We start from the raw sequence: 20,151 nt of genomic DNA, 5'->3' as shown, positions 1-20,151 counted from the left end.
GGGTTGGATTGGTTTCATTATATAAAACTTCTTGTACAATGGTTGACAGCAATATAAAGCAATACTAGGAAAGAAAATATACGACAAATCATTAAAAAAAAAATACGGGGAAAAATATACAAGGAAAGTGAGTCACTGTAGGTACGAGTGAATCACGATAATAGTCAGGAATCGGTTCGATAAGTGTATCAAGATAAGTTTTTTATTAAAAAAAAATAATTGAAAACATATAGATGAGTAATTGATTTTTGAAATTTGACAAGTGGACTATCCAAGGTATGTCCTATCTATCCTCTGGTTTGAAATAAGAACTACCGCATTAGTTTGTCACAAGTGGCAAAGGTAGGCTTTCTTAGGTGGATAGTGTAAGGATTAAAATCCTCTGCAGTGTAGGCATCTGGTGGTGCACTGCAGTGTGACCTTGAGAGCTCAACACATGGAAGAAGCTTCATCCAATGGTTGCAAGCTCGTTGCAAAGTAGTTTTTTCTTTTCTTTTCTTTCTTCTCAAGCTTGGCACCATTGGATGTCGTATCTTCCACGTGTTAGGCTCTCAGGGCCGCACTTTAGTCCACCGCTTAATTAGAGCATTCAGAAGATTTTTTCAAAAGCAGTGTAAGGGAACTTTTGTCATAAAAAAATAAGGATTCCTTCCCTGTCACTATGCCTAGTGAAGTATAACCTTTAACTATTTGCCACATGATAGTACATGGGTTGGTCTATGATATAGAGGACCAAACAAGCATCTCATTGATACAATTTCAATTTAAATAAATAGAAGTAGCAAAATTACAAAAAATGCCATTTTTTTATATTTTATATTCATCTTCATTTGATGGCATTTTGATAATTTTATTAAAACAATTAGAGTTTGAGCAACTTTCTTTGTTTGCTTTAGATTAAAATTTGGCCATTGAAGTCTATGTAGGGTCCTATATCACATGGACTAACCCATGTAATCCTAGATGACAAATATTGAAGTCTTATATTTCACGACATAGTGACGCTTAGAAGGACCCAAATAAATAAACGATCAATCTGGTATATTAAGGACCATGACATCCATGGTTTTAGTGGATGATATCAGAACGAGTATCGGTCAATGCGAAAACCGATACGGTATCGGATCAATATCGGCAAGGATCAACTATATCAGACAAATTTGTCCTTGATCCTCCTTTAAAAATAGTTTCTTTGACCATTTTACCCATTATCCATACTGTATCACAGATACGGTATCAGCAAAGTGCAAAAACGGTGCAGATCGTCCATATTGGGCGACCCGATACCGATACTTAGAACCATGGTGACATCCTTTGTGGGTCCTGCTCCTGCACGATACAGTTTAGGTGCCTCAGTATATAGTATACCATACACCTGAGTACCATGTATATAATAGTGCGGGTGGCCGGGTTAGGAGACAACGAGATGCGGTAGAAAAGCTTATTTTTATTGTGGGGTTTGTTCGTTAAAAGGGAAATCGAAAAACGGTTTTCTTCCGCTCTCGCTCGCTTTCTCTGTTGGCGTATGGTTATGGGGGAGAAGAGCAGCCATGAAAACCTGCTGGAAACGGCCAAGGCAGACCGAGCAGTTTGGCTGATGAAGTTTCCACCGGTAGTCTCTCGGTCTTGGCAATCTCTCACGGACTCAACTCGTCCCCTCGCTAAGGTCGTACTCTCCGTCGATCCTCTCCGTTCTAGCGACGACGACGACAACTCTTCTCCACAGGTGATAAACAACTAACCATTTCCTTCCCTCTTTACGGCATCTGGTATTATCCCTAAGTTTCGATTGTTGTCTACGAATGCTTCTTCTGCCTTCGTTTTCCCAAAAAACGAAAACCAAGTTCGATGTGTTCGAGATCTTCTTATATTGGTAGCTTTCCTTCGGTGTTTGGGTGAGAATCGTCGTTAAATTATTTACGTCAGGTGATCGTTTGTGATCTTTGAGACATTCCATGTAAAGTATCATTCTCGCTCTCGTTCTCGCCGAGAAATTGATCATGTGGTTGTTCCATCCTGAAAGAACAGAGTAGCTCCGAGACCATTAATCTTGGACAGGACTGTTATTGTAACAACTGCCTTGTCCTAAAAAATAATAGTGATCTTTGGGATGATGCAATAAAAATATATAGCGTTTACCATTTCTTCGGTAGTGAGTCTTATTAGAGAAATGGGCGGTAGATGAAAGGATTTGTTTCTTCTATTGGGTTGGCTTTCTTTCAGGGTTCTTAATTGAACTACCCTAACTAAGAGATTGAAAGATAGCATTGTCCGTAAATGGGCTGATTGACTCATTTTTAGTATATCACTATATTTCAGGCTTCCTGCAGGGCGTGAACCAATGCTTCTAAGATTTTTCTTTGGGTTGGGGGTGGGGGAGGGTGTGGAGGTTTGATATCCTAGAACTGTATTTCTTATACATTGCAAGAACCTATCGGGATGATGGTGGGGGGTAGGGATAATTCATCTGCCTTCTGCCTACTTTTCTTGCTTTTAGTTTTATTGGTTTGCAGCCTAAAAAAATCTGTTAAGCCTCCTTCCCCCCCCCCCCCCCCAAACAAAACATTCTGTTTGACATTTCCTGCCAGAATTCCCTTGTTCCTTGGCTTCAATCAAGCTGTAGTTATTTTTCCATTGCTGCATTGTTATCTTCTTCCTCTACCATTTCTTTGTGCTGTCTCTAATACTTTAAATTCTGGATTGATTCTGGCTCAAGTGCTCTAGGTTGCTTCTTCTATTGAATGGTTGGTATTCTTATGCCAGAATCGATTCTCTGTTGAAATTATACCCCATACTATCTCCCTCTGGTTTAAGAAAGAGATCGGTTCGTCTCATCTGCCCCTTTTGTTTTAGCTGTTGCAGTATTTCAAGTTTTTTGTTTTTTTCTGAATTCTGGCATTATCTGATCAAATCTCTTAGTTTCTCTGTTCAAATTCTGTGTCTGAGCTTTTGGTTTCTCAATTCAAAACCCTAACCTTAAGCGGAAATTTTGGATACCAAGGGTTTAAGCTTACCAAATCCATTGGGCCAATTACCTAGAAGGATTGATTTTCTTGAAACCATTTTCCATAATAATTATCAAAATTTTGTTTTACGTGTCACTGCTGTTGGTCATTTAGGTCGTTTTAGTCCTTTTTTTATATGGTCTGGATAATGAGCCTTTATGTCTTTCTTTGACTGTGTTATGAATAAGAGCAGTATTGGGTCATACTTGTCGTTTGAATATTTGAGTGTGTCTCTATAAAGGAGGCTACCTGCAAATTGTAAGCTAAAATGAAATAGAAAAAAGGGAAAAAGAGAGCGAGAATATATATATATATATATATATACACACACACACACACACACACACACACACACACTTGCAGCTTAGTTTTTTTAGTTTTTTTTCCCTGTGTGAACACACTGTGTAACAAGTTGGACTCTTCTGAACCCTACAATCCTACATGCAACCCAACTTTTTTCTTCTCTCCTCTTTCTTATTGTTCTTTTATTATTTCTGAACCTGCTATTAGCTGAACCATTTGTCCACCTTTATCACCATCTCAGAGCTCTCAAATCAACCACTTCCACCACTGAAACTCCAGCTGATATTCACCTTCACTGTTCCCTGCCATCAACTAGCTAAGAATCCTAAGAAACCCTTATCCCAAGAAATTTTGAAAGGCCTGCATGAATCAATCAACAAGCGAAAATAACTCCCTCTCCTATTTTTGTTCTGCCACCAGCTACAAAACACTGGAGAAATCCAAACCTCCTCATCTAATAAGCACTATTAGATTTATTTTTTCCATTTTTTAAGTTTCTTAATAAATTTTCTACCTTTATGCTATTTTAATATTATGAAATCCTTTTTGCTTTTTCAATAAATTCATAGCCCTAATCCTTAGTCAATCTAACCCAGAAAGGAATCCAGATTACCATCCAATAGGAAAAAGCTTAATGCTAACCTGAGCCTAATTTAGGGTTAATTTCCTTTTCTTTCCTAGTAATCCTGACCTGGAAAAAAAATTCTTAACTTGAATTCCTTAAAGAATTCTAGATCACGAGCTAATAGGAATTAGCTTAATACTAATATAGGGCTGCTTTCCAAATCTTTATATTTTTCCATGGGCTACTTTAATGCAAAACTAGTCCCAAACTAGAAAACTAAACACAGAAAACTAGATCTTTAGATAACTTTTCTAGCTGAGAGAGAACCCCAAGGACCCTTCTACACAAAATTGACACTCCTACACAAACTAGAACCCTAAAACCATAGCATAAAATGAAAAGTAAAACCCAACCAAATTTCGTAATAACTCTAGGATTCAACTCAACTAACTTTCAACATAAAAAGGACTCAATAAACCCAAGGATTTGGATTGAACCCATCCTTCTTTATTAATCTCATATTCCTAGCTTCTACTCATATTTTAGGCCATTAAAGTGGCCGATTGAACCAGGGGCCCAACACATATGTAATCCAACCCAAGGCTTATTTCGCCTAAAATAAGCCCGTTTCTGTGACTTACCTGCATCAGACTTCCTAGAGAAGGTAAAAGTAGCATCTTCAAAGGTCCTAAGTGTTCACTGATGACGGAATTATGGATGATGAAGTGTATAGATCATTGAATGTCTAAGTATCTATCGTATGCAAGAAAGAGCTGTGTGATCTACATTTCATAATTAACTGATGTTGATTACTACACATGTGTTTATGGAAACAAAATTATCAGTTTCTCTAGCAATAAGGGTGAGTTTTTTATGATATTTTGACTGCCGGCAAAACTTCATTTCTGAGTGGATGTAGTGGATAAGCATCCTTCCTTAGATGGGGAGCGATGGGATTTATTGTTTCTAAGAAATTTATTTTGTTACTAGGTTTGGTTGATTTCTTCAGGGGTTGCCTGATCCTTGGGTGTTTTCCTTGTTCTTTTGGGGTTGGGCTGAGTTGTGAATGCTAGTGGAGTGTTGACTTTTTCTGTAAATGAGAGAGAGATGCTGTTTCTATCTCTGATAATACCCCAAGAAGCAGGATCCTAATAAATAGAATAATATAATCAAGACAATTGGTGACGGTGGTAATCCATAGGTTCATGTTATTGGCTAAATACATCCTACCTCATGACTCTAACAGATATGTGATGAAGTCTCTTGTATGTAAGTGTACCACAGTTACCTAACTGGGTTTAGTCCATTTGTGTCTGTTAAAATTTAAAGCACACTTTATGTACTTGTAGGATGTTGCAAATACCACCTGACTACAATCACATGAAACTTGCACAATTATCAGTCCATAATACTTTTACTGTGATACTTCTTACTAATGTTTATTAGACTAATCATCGCTACTTCTATGCTTTTAGTTGGAAGTTTATTTAATTCAACTTATAGTCTGATGGGAGAATAGTAATGGGTGATGATAAAATTTGTTTCATGTGACATGTTTCCAATCAAATGGGTATCAAAGCTATTGAGTCAGCAATTAGAAAAATCTGAAGAGTAAGCCTTAATGCATGGTAGTAAGAGGAATGAATCTTTCTATCTTAGTCCTCTTCTTTTATATTTCTTCAATTTTAAACCATTAAAATTTGAGCATGCTTCTTCTTATTCAGTTACATACTCTTCCGTATTACTTTTTGTCCATCCAATTTTTACACATTGCTTGAATCATGATCAGTTTACAATGGAATTGAACGGCAATGAATCTGAAAATGTACCTAAGCGTTACTCTTTGGATATGTCTACAGACTTCATTCCAATATGTGTTTTTTCCCAGACAAGTCAAGGTGAGGACTATGACATATTTCTTAAGCATTCTTGTTTCAATGTTCAAAATCCAATGATGCAACTTGGAGCCTTTTTTGACATACTCTACCAATTTGGCAATTTTGCTTTCATATTTCATGATCAAGAACAGTCACTAGAAACCAGCTATAGGTATGAATTAGTAACCTTTTATCAACCAACATACCATGGGACCTAGTAGGTCTATACAAAGGTGGCCATTTTGATTGTTTTCCTTAAAAACTAGCTAATTTCAAATTGCTATGCATGACCAACAAAAATCATGAAGATAGAGAGTGTTAGGCACTAGAGTAATGATTAATCAGTCCAGTGTGTAGCATGCAATATATTAGTCTAAAAGGTCTAGCATTATTGTCCTGTTGCTTATCAATGTTTAGACAGCTGAATCCATTATTTTATTTGTATCATTGTACAGGCTCTCTTCTAGTTCAAACACCTAAAACTTTCACATGTCCATGTGGGTAATATAATATAAGATTCCTTGCTTGCATAAATCATAATAGTTGATTGTGGAATGTAAAGATTGTCAGCCTCATAGTGTGGTAATTAAGCTGATGATGGACAGCCAAATATTGATCTGCAGTTTGATCACCTCTTAAAAGTTGTGGTTGAAGGGACTTTCAACAAATGCACGTGTCGAAAGTACTTTCCAAACATCAACTTAAATGGGATAGCATGTTTTGTTGTCAGTGCGATGCCTAGGCAGTTCATGGGGGTCTAGCAAAAAAACCCAAGTGAACTGTCTATATTGCTTGGGTTCCTAACCCTAGGCTGGTAACCAGGCTTGTGCCTAGGGAACTGCCAAATAGAGAAATGTGTTTTAGATACTCTCTTTAATTTGTTTTGCTGTACAGGTATTATATTATATTATATCATATATATTACACAGAATCATATTGTTCAATTTTTTAGGGAAGAAATAAATCAAAGCTGATTTTTTTCTTTTTGCTGTTGTGGTTAACACCGCACCATTTCATTGTATTTGTAATTAATGGATACAAAACTTAAAAGACGATAAAACAACCACTTTTTGTTGTCGTTAAAGACAGACAATGTATGTTCATGGTTATCTACACTTCATTCATATTCAACGCTCAACCTAAAAGTGCCTACGGACTTTAGGGAAAAGCTTCTGTGTGCAAATTCCTTGGTGACTACCCAAGCCATTGCCTAGGTTTGCTTAGGTGTTGAGCTCAATTGAATGGTTTAAACACATAGAAGGTATCGAATAGAAAGTGAGGTAGAACTATTAGGAGTGGATTGGAATTTAAGGGAGATTCGGATTTAGAGGTGCAATAGAGGTGATTTAGGGGATAACTTCCAACTGAAATTATTCAAAAAAGAAAAAAAAAGTTTAGACAGTTTTGGGTATCATTCGCCAGAGGCCAGAAGACCTGAAAATGGATCCTGTCAAGATAAAGTAAGAATCCGACTTGAACTATGATGGCTGGAAATCACAGAATTCGGATTCAGGTCAGTGTTGTCAAGGCAATTCGCAGGTGCCGCTTAGGCAACCAGGCGGTGAATGGGGGTGTTTGACTTTTTTAGACAAGGTTGAGTTATAAGCTGCGCCTAGAATTCTAGGAAGCCACCTAGAAGACCAGGCTAGGCAAACCACCTGGCAAACCATATTGAATAAAAAACATATAATGCAAGTGTTGGAGACAGAATTATAGTTCAGTTCATGTGAAGATTGGGGACATAATAGTTTATATTTTGGGACTTATAATGCTTCTAGTTTTGTGTTCTTATAGATTCAAATGACTCAATGTTAGCAATTTGACTGCTTGTCTGGACATTATGAAGTCCTTTTTTTGGATGGGTTTAATGTGGAAACGAGACAATATGAATACAATCTAAGGGGGTGTTTGGATACATATTTGATTGTTTCTATTTTTTTATTATTTAAAATGTAAATGATTTTTATTTTTATGTTTATATTTTAAACACATTAACGCATCCAAAAGACTTTATCAAAATTCAAAAAACAAAAACTGTTTGTGTGCATCTACATTAAATCCAGTCTTCTCAATCCTAATTGTTCTTGTGAAATAGTACAAAAATAAAATATGGATTTCATAGGAGATAGGAGATTGGAAGAGAGAGAGAGAGAGAGAGAGGTGGGCGGGGTAATGAGGGCATCGTTGTCGGAGCTGTGGATGGTTCCTAATGTACGCAGCCTTACCCCTGCTTCGCAGAGAGGCTGTTTCCTGACTCATACCCACGACCACTAGGTCACAATGGAGCAACCTTACCATTGCGCTGAGGTACACCCTCTCCTAATGTAAGTAGGATTACTAATATAAAACTGGGTTGGAATTTATAAAGAGTATTCCAGCCATACAAGGAAACTTTTAAAAAAATAAAAATAGACCCTAAATAGAAACCCACAACCTGGTTGTTGTGGTGAATAGAAGAAGATGAATACTTCTTAATTGTTATTAAAGACAATTATTTTTATTTACACTAAACCCCTTACTTCTGATTATCCCGCGCTCTAATATTTCAATTCCACAATAGTCTCTTCTCTATAATTTTACTTCTGATCCCTCCCAGCTTCTGTTAACTTGACAAAAGGGATTCAGAATTTCCATTTATTTACAGAATTGCCAGTCCTTTATGAGTGGGTTATTTTTTTTCTTTGATAGGTAGGCCCCGAGGAGAGTTGAACTCATGACCTCTTAACTGTAAGGTGTTGGTCCTTGCCAGCTGAGCTACCCCTTAGGGTTTCCTTATAAGTGGATTTCTATTGCTTTGGTGAGCACATGGCGAGCCAGAACTAAGATTTTGGATCCCAGGGTTGCATTACTTACCCTAGAGGTGATCATAACTAAGATACTATAAATTAATGAAGAAAACAACTTGAAAATGGCTGCACTCATAGAGATCTAATCCAGTCCAACTAAAACAACCTGATAATTATTTAAAATAAAGAATAGGACTCCAACTAGACCCCACAACTTAAGCAATTAATAAATCCTGTATTCATTCCTACAAGCCATGTCTTTTATGATAGAATGATGATCTAACTCGCCCTTCCATGTCTGACCGTCCTGGGGTGTTGCCGCCACCACCCAAGGACCCTTTCCCTCCTCCCAACTCCTCCGCTACCTCTCCCTTCCCCTTCTTTTGGCCCTTCTCCTTCTCCGGGAGGCTTTGCCTGGTCCCTCACTCTTCAGCCAACCTAAACCTCCCCTGGAAGAGGGCCTCCCCTTGCACTTTGTGCCCCTATCACTATCAGCTCCTCTAAAGTAGCCCGATATGATTCTGGTCTCCTTGTGAATTAGGAAAGGAAGCCACCCTCCCTTCCTCATTGTTAAATCTTCTCTTACCAAACAATGGAAACTGCAAAGAAGTTTTGAGGCTTACCTTTTGGACAGTGGTCATGTTCAAGTTTTTAAACAAAGGAGACAAATTTTGTGCGCTTGAAGGTGGTCCTTGGAATGGTCGGAAACTGATTCTTCTACAACAATGGATTCTTTATCTCCAACTCAATCACCTTGACCTTTGCTCCATCCCCCTTTGGGTTTCTCTGCCTGGACTTCCGTTGCATTTTTTATGCGAGGATGGGCTGAGCATCATTGGATCAATTCTAGGCAAACCTCTCTTCTCTGACTGGAGGACAAAGATACAAGATTGACTGGCCTTTGCCAGAATTTGTGTTGAAGTCTCTACAGATTACCCCTACCTTCCTCCATTTTGGTTGTAGATGATAAAGGTTTCTCTTTCAAACAGGAGGTCTGTTTTGGCTGGCTTTTGCCCCAGTGCACTACTTGTAAGCTGTTCGGTCACCCCTCTGGGAAATGCCCAGCAAACCCTTCTTCTTCTCCCTCCTCACCCTCCGGCCTTGGCTTCTAAATCCCTTCCCCCTCCCCTCAAGGTCAAACAGCTGCAAATCGTCCTCCTCATCAATCCAACCCTTGTGTTGTCCTTACTGCTACATACCTCTTTAATAGGGTTCCCTCTAGTGTCCTTAATTTTAAGACACCCATTTCTTTCCTATTGGATCCCACAATTGCATTGTCTCTTCCTCCCAAAATATTTCGATGTGTTTGTTTCGCACATAATTCTTCTTCCTCTCAGTCAAAATTGGATCCTCGTGCTATTCGGTGCATTTTTCTAGGTTATTCGGCCTCTTAGAAGGGTTACAAATGTTATAACCCCCCTTCTCGCCGTCTTTATGTCACCCTGGATGTCACTTTTCGTGAGTCCGAACCGTATTTCATGACACCTCTTTAGGCGGAGAGTCTTGAGGAAGAAGAGCTGTTGTTACTCACTCTAGTAGTTGGTAGTCTCCCTATTCCTGTTTAGGGGGAGACATCAGTCCCACAACCACTTGCTTTTCCAGATTTGATAACTTACACTCAGAACAAATCCAGGCAAAAGGACACCATGGATGATCCTCAGCCATTACCTATTGTGGTGCCTCCACTAGATTTGCCCTTACCATCAGGTAACATCTCTCATGTTATTGATCCTGTGCCTGTTTCTGCTAATGCTCTTGATGTCCGCCCCATTGCTCTTAGAAAAGGGGTTCGTTCATGTACCCAACATCCCATTAACCACTTTGTTTCTTATGAGTCTTTATCACCCTCCTATCGGGCTTTTGTTTCCTCTCTGTCTTCTGTATCAATTCCACAGGATTGGAAGGAAGCCATCAAAGATCCAAAGTGGAAGACTGCTATGATTGAAGAAATGCAGGCCTTGGATAAAAATGGTACCTAGGAACTCACTCCTCACCTTGCAGGGAAGAAATTAGTAAGCTGCAAATGGGTATTCACAGTCAAGTAAAGAGCTTATGGAACTCATTCCTCACAAGGCACCTTTGGTTGTAATGGGTTTCACCCAAACTTATGGGATCCACTACCAAGAACCTTTGCTCTTGTAGCAAAGATGAACACAGTAAGAGTGTTATTGTCTTGTGCTTTTAATTTGGGTTGGAATCTCCAACAATTGGATGTCAAGAATGTCTTCCTGGATGGAGATCTTGAAGAAGTCCTGGTTTCTCATTTCCTTCAGCACTGGTCATGTCTACAAGTTGAAGAAATCTTTATACGGTCTCAAGCAATCTCTTAGGGCCTGGTTTGGTCGATTTCTAAAAACAATACAAAAATTTGGATATCGTTAGAGTCAAGCCGATCACACCTTGTTTATGAAAATAGATGGAACCTGGATCACCGCCCTCATTGTGTATGTTGATGACATAGTGATCACTGGGAACAGTAATGATGAAATCTCCCATTAAAAGTCATTACTCTCAGGGGAATTTGAAACCAAGGATTTGGGTTCTCTTTGGTATTTTCTTGGGATTGAAGTGGCAAGGTCAGATAAGGACATTTTCATCTCCCTAAGGAAGTATTCTTAGACCTTCTCCAAGACACCGGCATGTTAGGGTGTAAGCCTGCAGACTCTCCTATTGAGGTCAATCATCAGTTGTGCAGTGGTTTGGGTAACCCTGTTGATAGAGAAAAGTACCAGAGACTTGTTGGCCGGTTGATCTACCTGTCCCATACTAGACCTGATATTGCTTATGTTGTGGGCATTGTCAGTTGTTTCCTTTAATGATCCCAGGACATCTCACCTTGAAGCAGTCAATCGTACATTGTGATATTTAAAGTCTGCCCCTAGGAAGGGAATCCTCTTCTCCAATAATCGGAAGCTTCGACTGGAAATATTTACCGATGCCGATTGGGCAGGATCCATTGATGATAGGCAACCTACCTCTGGTTATTGCTCCTTCCTTGGCAGAAATCTTGTCACATGGCATAGCAAGAAACAGCAGTCATCTCTCGCTCCTGTGCAAAAGCTGAATTCCGTGCCATGGCACAGGGAATTTGTGAACTTATGTGGCTTAAGGGAATTTTGAGTGATATGGGAGTTATTGCTGAAGATCCTATGCGCCTTAAAAGTGACAACAAGGCTGCTATCAGTATCGCTCATAATCCTATTCAGCACAACCACACCAAACATGTGGAGATCAATAGACACTTCATCAAAGAAAAGCTTGAGGAAGGAATGATCTACTTCTGATAATCAATTAGCTGATGTATTCACCATGGGCCTGAATTGTAAGATGTTCCATCCACTGGTCTCCAAGTTGGGCATGTTTGATATATTTGCACCAACTTGAGGGAGAGTCTTGAGAACCGTGGGATTGGAATATTGTTTCTTTGTCTTTAGGTTACTTTAGGGTTGTATTAGTTTTCCCTCTTTACTATTTTGCCATTGGGTTGTAATTCTCAATTGTCATTATAAATAAACTGTCATTAATGACAAGTCACTTCATTCTCTCAACTAGATGTTCCTTGTTAACTTGTGTGTGTGTGTGTGTGTGAGAGACTAGATGTCCCTTGTTGACTTGTGTGGATGCATATTTTTGTTTACTTATGGGTATGAGGATGGACCTTGGTGCAACGGTAAGGTTGCTCCATTGTGACCTATTGGTCGCGGGTTCCAGTCGGGAAACAGGCTCTCCGCAAAGCTGGGTTAAGGCTACGTACATTATGACCCTCCCTAGACCCTGCAGTGGCGGGAGCCTCATTCACTGGGTACGCCCTTTATATATATATATATTATAATTTTATATCTTTGAGAAGATAAAGAGAAGAGTCTCCACTAGCTCAAATTTGGCCGCCCATTGGCTGCCAATCTTGCTAAACTTATTAAAACAGCTATCTTGAAAAACTTTTTTCCTGAAATACATATATGTATGCATTGTTACCATTCCTGTGAATGGTAATTAAACATAAATACTATGGACAGAGTGTAGCCCAACCTTTTCGAATTCTTAACTAGGAACATATTTTAATTCATAATATGTGTTTAATATGTTGAATAACATATGAAGTTTCTATTTTACCGAATTTTGTGATGGAGTTACCGAGTGTTGTTAGAGGCCTACATACATGACCTGCATGTATGCTCTGTGCATGGTGTACTAGCAAGGAATATTGAAATCTCTGATGAGATCCCAACAAAAGTCAATCAATCTTTTGCACCCACTTGTTGACATTGGTTGCACACCCAGTTGTGGCTAATTACATGCAGTTCAACTCAGGTATGAATATGATCTGGATAGCATCAGATTCTGATCTGTGATTCCTGCATCCGCACTCATCTTCCATTGGGCATGAAATAGATTAAATTGTACAGTTGTCATTCATTGTGGACCCAATGTAGAAGCAGCACGGAGTATGGATCCTCAATTTGGGTCAAATATGGATGTACTTCTTGGATGCAAGCTGTATCGATGTGAGATTACAATTTAATACCTGAAATTTTGGTTCCAGAAGTAACGCATCAAACCTTTTACAATTTCCAAGCATGCATACCCAGACAAAGAGGTAGCTTCTTCTATCACCCAAGATTATTAATATATTCATGTTTAATTTTTATGGTTAGAGGTTGGTGCTTTACGCCTTTTCCTATGCACTTTTATACTTCAGCAGGATATGCTATTTATTAGAGTAATCTGATGAATTGTTCCTGAAGATACTTTATTCTTCTTTTTGGACTGTCGACTAAGTATAACAATCTGGATGAAAATCCTTGCTTTGTAGGAAAGGTTTCAGTGGAGGGGAAAGTGCTAAATAAATTTGACATGAAACCCCATAACAAAGACATTGGGAACTATGGCAAACTTTGCCGTGAAAGGACAACCAAATATTCGACCAAAGCCAGACAAGTGCAGGTATAATACAGTATATGTCTTTTCAGTTGGTATATAAATTTTGTCACTTCTTCTCCCTTTTTAAGGTGATTGATGACAATCGAGGAGTGCACATGAGACCAATGCCTCTTGGTTTACTGCCATCTGGAGCCAAGGTATTTATCCATTACTGTTCTCACTGTGTGATACTTCTCTGTAAGCATTTTCTTTTCTTTTCTTTTCTTTTTTTTTTTTGGTAGATTTCTCTGTAAGCATTTTCACAGGTCACTTTTATTTTGATCAGATAGGAACTTAACCATGCCAAGATTATACAAATAGATATGTAAGAGATTTAATCTGTTCTTCTGCTAGGATAAGAAGAAAACAGTGCCAGTGAAAGGATCAGAGATGAAAAGAACAAGGAGAGACCGTGGAGAAATGGAAGATATTATGTTCAAGCTCTTTGAGAGGCAACCAAATTGGACTTTGAGGCAATTGATCCAGGAGACAGACCAGCCTGAAGTATGTTCCAATCTCCTTTCTTTTGGCGTAATTTTTATTTTTTTTTTAAAATGCTTGTTTTTCAAACATCAGTTGTATCCCTTTATGTTCCTATCTAGTTTTGTTTTTCAAAGGCATATTACCAAGTTCTTTTGATAAGATCATAGATAAAATTTTCATGCTGGGATCTTCTTTAATCTTTACCCACTTTACTCTCCAAATGCCCTTGCCATCTATATAGAGATGCACACAGTTACTACTTTGCTTGCTAAGAATGGTTGCCATAAGAGGTAGAGGAACAAATCTATGGAGCTTAATGCTGCAGGACATAATAATGTTCACTATCTGGAAAGGAAGGACATAGCAGAGTTCTTACGGCTTTGCAGAGCAAGCATATCATACACAGGGGTGGATAACTTTCATTGTATAAGGATCTAGAAGAATGAGAGATAGACTGTAAAAGACTTGGGAATAATAAGTGGTGAGAGATGATGTGGATGGTTTTGGGTAAAAACAAATATGACCTAAGATGGTTGAATGGGAAAAGAGGATTCTTGTACCCGATCTTATTTAGTTGGGTATAATGTGATTCCAAATACTTGCATTGCTCCTCTTAAGTATAGTCGAGCATCTTTCTTCTTCTTGTTCTTAATAAATTCGTTGGTTTGTCAAGAATATTATATATGTGGAGAAAAGTTCTCTGTGGGGGAGTGTACCGCCCACACCCAGACATAGACGGGTGAAATGACCGCCCCGCCCCCCATGATGCATGCTCTCATTAGCCCCTGCACGCATGCAAGGGCCACGCTCCCCCCACAGAGAACGCCAACCCTATATGTATATATATATATATATATGGTTTACCAAGTCACGGTCTATAGAAGTATGATTCAAGCTTTCCTCATTGTACATCATACACCATGAGGATCTTGTTTTATTATTTTATAAGCTCCATTTTAAGGCCTCCACTCTTAGAGCATAAGCCACTCATAGTATCAATACCATACGGACTGATACGGCTGATACATATCGGGATTAGACATGTCGACACGATACAAAGCCAATATATAAAAAGTTCATGTACATAACCGATACAGATTGATACACTTGATATACACAGGCTGCCAAAACCCAAAAATCCCAATTTTTTTTAAAGAAAATTTCTTCCTAGTTAGTCAAAATCTAAGTAGATCCCATCTACATTCAAAAACGACATAGTAGGAGTAATTAAACAAGCGCAAATTTGTGCTTCTCTTTTTTGTTTTTTTGGTGAATAAGGAATGTATTATTCACCAAAAAAAAAAACAAGCACAAATTTGCATTGAGGCTCATCAAAGTGGAGATTGAACATTAAAGCTGGGGGTTGAAGGGGTTTTCTTTTTCTGCCAAGTATCATATCCGAACTGGAAAACTGACCTAGATTTAGATCATCTTGACTGATTTGTGATCTATAATATAATTATATTACTTAATACTTTATAGTATGTTAATATGTTTATACTTATATATTGCTTGCTTGGTTTGGACTTTTAGTGGTTAATTTAAACCAATATCCTAATAGATGTTCTTTTTCAAATCTTCTTGCTTAATTCTTTTCTATTACTTATTAGTAGGTCTAAAATTGCACTTACCAATGAAGATTTAAATCACATAGATACCATGAAGATAGTGATAACCCGATATTGGTTGGATATCAATATTTATTGCTTAATTATGGTGCACAATGCTTAAAACACTTGTTATGCATATATTATAAGCATATCCATGCTTATGGAAGTGTATCTAGCATCTCTCTGATGTGTCTCCAAGACTTCTCTTTAAACCAGCTTTCCGATACCGATACTTGACACCTTCAACAGAATGGAAGGTTCCATATCTCTAGAGTATTGAGATTAATGATGCATAGAAGAATTTGACCTGAACACCCTTCCTGTAGAACTGTGAATGGCTTAACCACCAAGCAAAGATAGTAATAGTGGGTTGAGAAAACATTCCCTGGGGTAAGGTCCTGTAGGACATTTTGAGAAAATTCAGTAAGTAAATTGGGATTCAAAAAAAAAAAAAAAGGGAGGGGCTCGAATATTAAATTTGGTCCAGAAAGGGTTGCTCTACAAATTCTTGAGTCGATTTTTGGTGTATAGGTTCGTTTTCCTGAGTGGGGTTTTAGTACAACAACAACAAATTCAGCCTTATCCCAACTTAATGGGGTCGGCCACATGGATCCAAACAGAACAAAGTAGGGAAAACAGAGTTTAAAAAAATAAATGAATGGAAGATGAAAGATAGTAAGAGGAAGTAGGCACAATCCAGCACGTCAAGAGAAACTCAGCTAAATGGAGTCTGCAACATGAATCCTTGCTCTCCAATAGGCTCTGTCCAAGGTCATACTTGGTACAAGACCTAGGCCATGCATGTCCTTCCTCACCACTTCCCCTATGGTCATTTTAGGTCTGCCCCTAGCTCTTTTAGCTCCTTCAATCAGAATCATCACTCCTTACTGGGGCATCCCTAGGTCTCCATTGAATATGGCCATACCACCTTAAACGACTCTCTCAGAGCTTGTCATTGATTGGAGCAACTCCCAAATCCGCTCTTATACATTAATTCCGAACTTTATCCTTCCTTGTTTTTCCACACGTCCATCTTAGCATCCTCATCTCTGTTGCACAAAGCTTATCAATATTACACTTCTTAACTGCCCAACATTCTGTCCAAACATCATGGCCGGTCTTACAACAGTCCTATAGAATTTACCTATAAGCTTTAGGGGAATATGCCGGTCACGCAGCACTCCACTGAGTGGGGTTTTAGTAGGTTTTAAAAAAAGTATTCAAGGATTGGAACTTGGAATGGCTTGAGAAAGTTTATAAAGAAAGCTACTGGGTAGGAAGCATGGTGGTTGGTTGGTGCCTAATAAGTCATTTTGAAGAAAAATTTTGGGTTTTGACTATATAGATTTCTCTTGATGTAGCTTGATGATATCATATGAATAGCTAATCCTAAGCCATTTTTTACACTGGTGTAACGTTGTACGTATTTTATTACATTCAAACAAGCATGAACTTATCCTTGGTATACTTAAGTTGAATTAGTCAACTGTCCGTTCTAAGGGGTCTTTCTAGTCCAATAATCTTCTTTTGAGTGTAAAAATCTTTTCAACAAGGATAATTTCCCGAGTATTTATACCTGGACCCTTTTTCAAAGACATTAGATATCCAACTTGGTCTTGGTATCCTGTCACTGCAAAGGATAGTTTTGCTGCCAAAATGTTTTCTATTGCGACTAGGAGATATTATTTTCCCTGCCCCCCCCCCCCATCCCCCTGGCTTCCCTCCATAAAAAATTAAAAAAAAAGAGGAAAAATTGGAAGAATAAGAAATTCTTTCTTTTGGAGGCAATGCTGAATAGGAATTCAAAACGGAACCGGAAAGTGGTTGTTCCCTACTTATGGCACACTTCTATGTCATTTTAGTCCAAGGGCCTTTCCAGGTCAGGCAACTCAGCTCAACTAAGCCTTTAACTAAATGGCATCGGCTATGTGAGTCCTCTGTCAGCTTTAACTTTATTTTAAAGTCATATTTGTTCTTAAAGCTCAGCAAATTTGGTTGACATTAGCTTGAAGACTACAACACTGTTAGGTTTTGTATTTTTGTTGCAGTTGATCTTTTGCCCGTCCTGGGTCTAATTAAATGGTGAATGAGAAAGCCTATCATAGTGCTTTATTGGATATTCAGATATGCTTTTGCATATTGAGATTTTCAATGACTACTGTAAATTGTTATGGGGATTCCAAACTTAATGATGAACCTTTGTTGGCTTGCTCTACAACCATTTTAATAAGAAAAGGCTTGAGAATTCGGCTTTGAGTTCCATCCTTGATACCTATGGTTTATTTGAAACTTCCTCTTTATTTTTATTATTATGTAACTCTCTATTCTGGTGAGTAGCAATAGCAAAATTTATGGGATGGAGGAAAATAAAATCACTCATACTTCTGTGGGCTGGATGAAAGGAGTAAAGAAAAAACGAACATTGTTGTTAACTGCCCATCGCAAGTTGTACATATTGTTAGTAAACTACCCTGCATGAGGTAAATATGGTCATTATCTTAAGCCTGTACATGGTTATATTTGTTGATTGTGTCTGAGATCCATATTTATCAAGGGTTTTATATGCTTTAGACTATGATTCATAGACTTTCTCATCTTTGCAGCAATTTATGAAACCCTTAAGATGTGGTTATATTTGTTGATTGTGTCTGAGATCCATATTAATCAAGGGTTTTTATATACTATGATTCATTGACTTTCTTATCTTTGCAGCAATTTGTGAAAGATCTTCTAAAAGAGCTTTGTGTCTACAACAACAAGGGAACAAATCAAGGATCCTACGAGTTAAAGCCTGAATATAAGAGATCAGGTGAGGAAGCAGGTCCTGGGTGAATTGGGTAGAGTAAACGCTGCTGACTCAGAAAAACACCATGAGAATATGACCACTCTGTTTTGTTTCCTCAAAAGATTCAATCTCTGCCGATTTTTTTTATTTTTTTTTGGGGGTAAATTCTCTGCTGAATTTTATTTACTGGCAAATGCGAGTTCAATTGACACAACAGCGAAATACAATAAGTAGAAAAGATGATTTTAAATAATAGGTTTCTTGGCTTCTTTCTCATGTTTACTTCAGGGTTTCAGTTGTGGAATAGGAGTTTCGATTGACAAGCCGATATATAGAAGTAGAAAATGATTTAATATGTTGGTTTTGGCTTCTCTCTATGTTTACTCAAGTGTTTCATTTGTGGCAAAACAGGTGGAACTCTCTCCTAAACGATATAATTTTGTAAGTAGCAAACATTGCAAACTGGCTGGGAAAACAGGGTACATGATACATGTGGACGTGAATCTTCCCTAGGTGATTGAAGTTATGGCACATTACAATCAATACTAAGTGGCAAGGTTTTAAAAGTCGAGAATGAGGTCGGTGAATCGGTCAATTCGGATCAGAAACAGCCCACACTGATCCCGATTTCCACCGGTCCTAATTGTTGCTTTTTGAATCGGAATCAGAGTATGGCTGAATCGGCCGATCCTTAAGTCATTTTCTTTAGATGAATCAGACTGATTCATGAGTTGATTCTCGATTTTTAAACCGTTTCGATTTTCATTATAAAATAGCTTTTAGATTCCCTTGAACTGATTCGGGTCGATTAAAGCTTGCTTAGTGGGCGCTGGCTTTCAGCACCAGTGTCCCTGTTTTATAGCACCCCAACTATTTGATAGGACACCCACATCAACATCATCATGAGACCGTTTTCAGTCCAATTTGACTGACTAGTTTTCAGAATAAAATTCTAAAGATTGCACAAAAAAGTCCAAGAACGGACTATTAACAACGAAAAATCAATGGAAAAAACACATACATGATAAAAACAAGTGGTTTCAATGGAATTGCCCAGCCATTCAAATCCAAGTCTTCCTTCGGTGAACTTCGCTAACCCGGGGGATCAGGATAGTCTCCAAGGAGCCTAGCTCCCAGGGGCATCCAACGATTGAGCTGTGCTGCACATATCTCGACACACATTCTTATAGCATAGCCCAACAGCTAGCAACACCCTGAGCATACTGGGGATGAGCTAAATTCCTCCACCCCACCACAACCCCCCACCCCCCCCCCCCCCCCAAAAAAAAAATCCCAGTGGAACTGGTTACTGTGTAACCTCATCAACCCGACACTTGAGAGGAAGAGCCGAAGAGAGCTTACACATGCTGTGGGGCAATCATTTTTATAGGGTTTCATCCTCAATGACCACCCATAGATAGATATACTTAGAGATAAAGATACCTTAAGTTTCTAACCAGTTCATAATCAACATACACGTTCCACAGGTCATAAAATGCCAGCCAATTAGGCATCAAGACTGCATGGAGGAACTAGCCTTTGGTTGGCATGGCTCCCAGCCCAGAACCGAAGCTATTGCATCGTTTGCCCCAATGATTGCATCTCTGATCTCATCTACATTCCAATTGAGAGACTTGCCCCCAATGATTGCATCTCTGATCATGATTGCACCTCTGATCTCATCTATATTCCAATTGAGAGACTTAATCTTAGGTGTTTACGCTTAAATCTTAGGCTTCATGCTCGGGAAAGGGGACGGCTACACTAATGCTACTCTCTCGCCATCTTATGTTAGCTCATGGCCTGAAAGTACTTGC

General features: G+C 38.5%; 1 protein-coding gene across 2 annotated transcripts; it reads left to right on the top strand.

Annotated features, from left to right (window-relative positions):
- The first annotated feature begins 1,415 nt into the window (after positions 1-1,415).
- On the top strand, positions 1,416-18,472 carry LOC122652276 (general transcription factor IIF subunit 2-like). Of its 2 annotated transcripts, XM_043845978.1 has the most exons (6): positions 1,416-1,726; positions 5,663-5,771; positions 13,350-13,480; positions 13,546-13,614; positions 13,811-13,960; positions 18,262-18,472. In XM_043845978.1, the coding sequence occupies exons 1-6, from the start codon at positions 1,526-1,528 to the stop codon at positions 18,379-18,381; spliced, it is 780 nt and encodes a 259-aa protein (XP_043701913.1). In that variant the 5' UTR covers positions 1,416-1,525; the 3' UTR covers positions 18,382-18,472. The 2 variants fall into 2 exon arrangements, with proteins under 2 accessions (XP_043701913.1, XP_043701919.1); XM_043845984.1 differs by lacking the exon at positions 13,546-13,614.
- The last annotated feature ends 1,679 nt before the right edge of the window (positions 18,473-20,151 follow it).

Source organism: Telopea speciosissima, chromosome 1 (genome assembly GCF_018873765.1).
Source record: "Telopea speciosissima isolate NSW1024214 ecotype Mountain lineage chromosome 1, Tspe_v1, whole genome shotgun sequence".
Classification (NCBI taxonomy): domain Eukaryota; kingdom Viridiplantae; phylum Streptophyta; class Magnoliopsida; order Proteales; family Proteaceae; genus Telopea; species Telopea speciosissima.
This window is presented reverse-complemented; position numbering and strand designations above follow the sequence as displayed.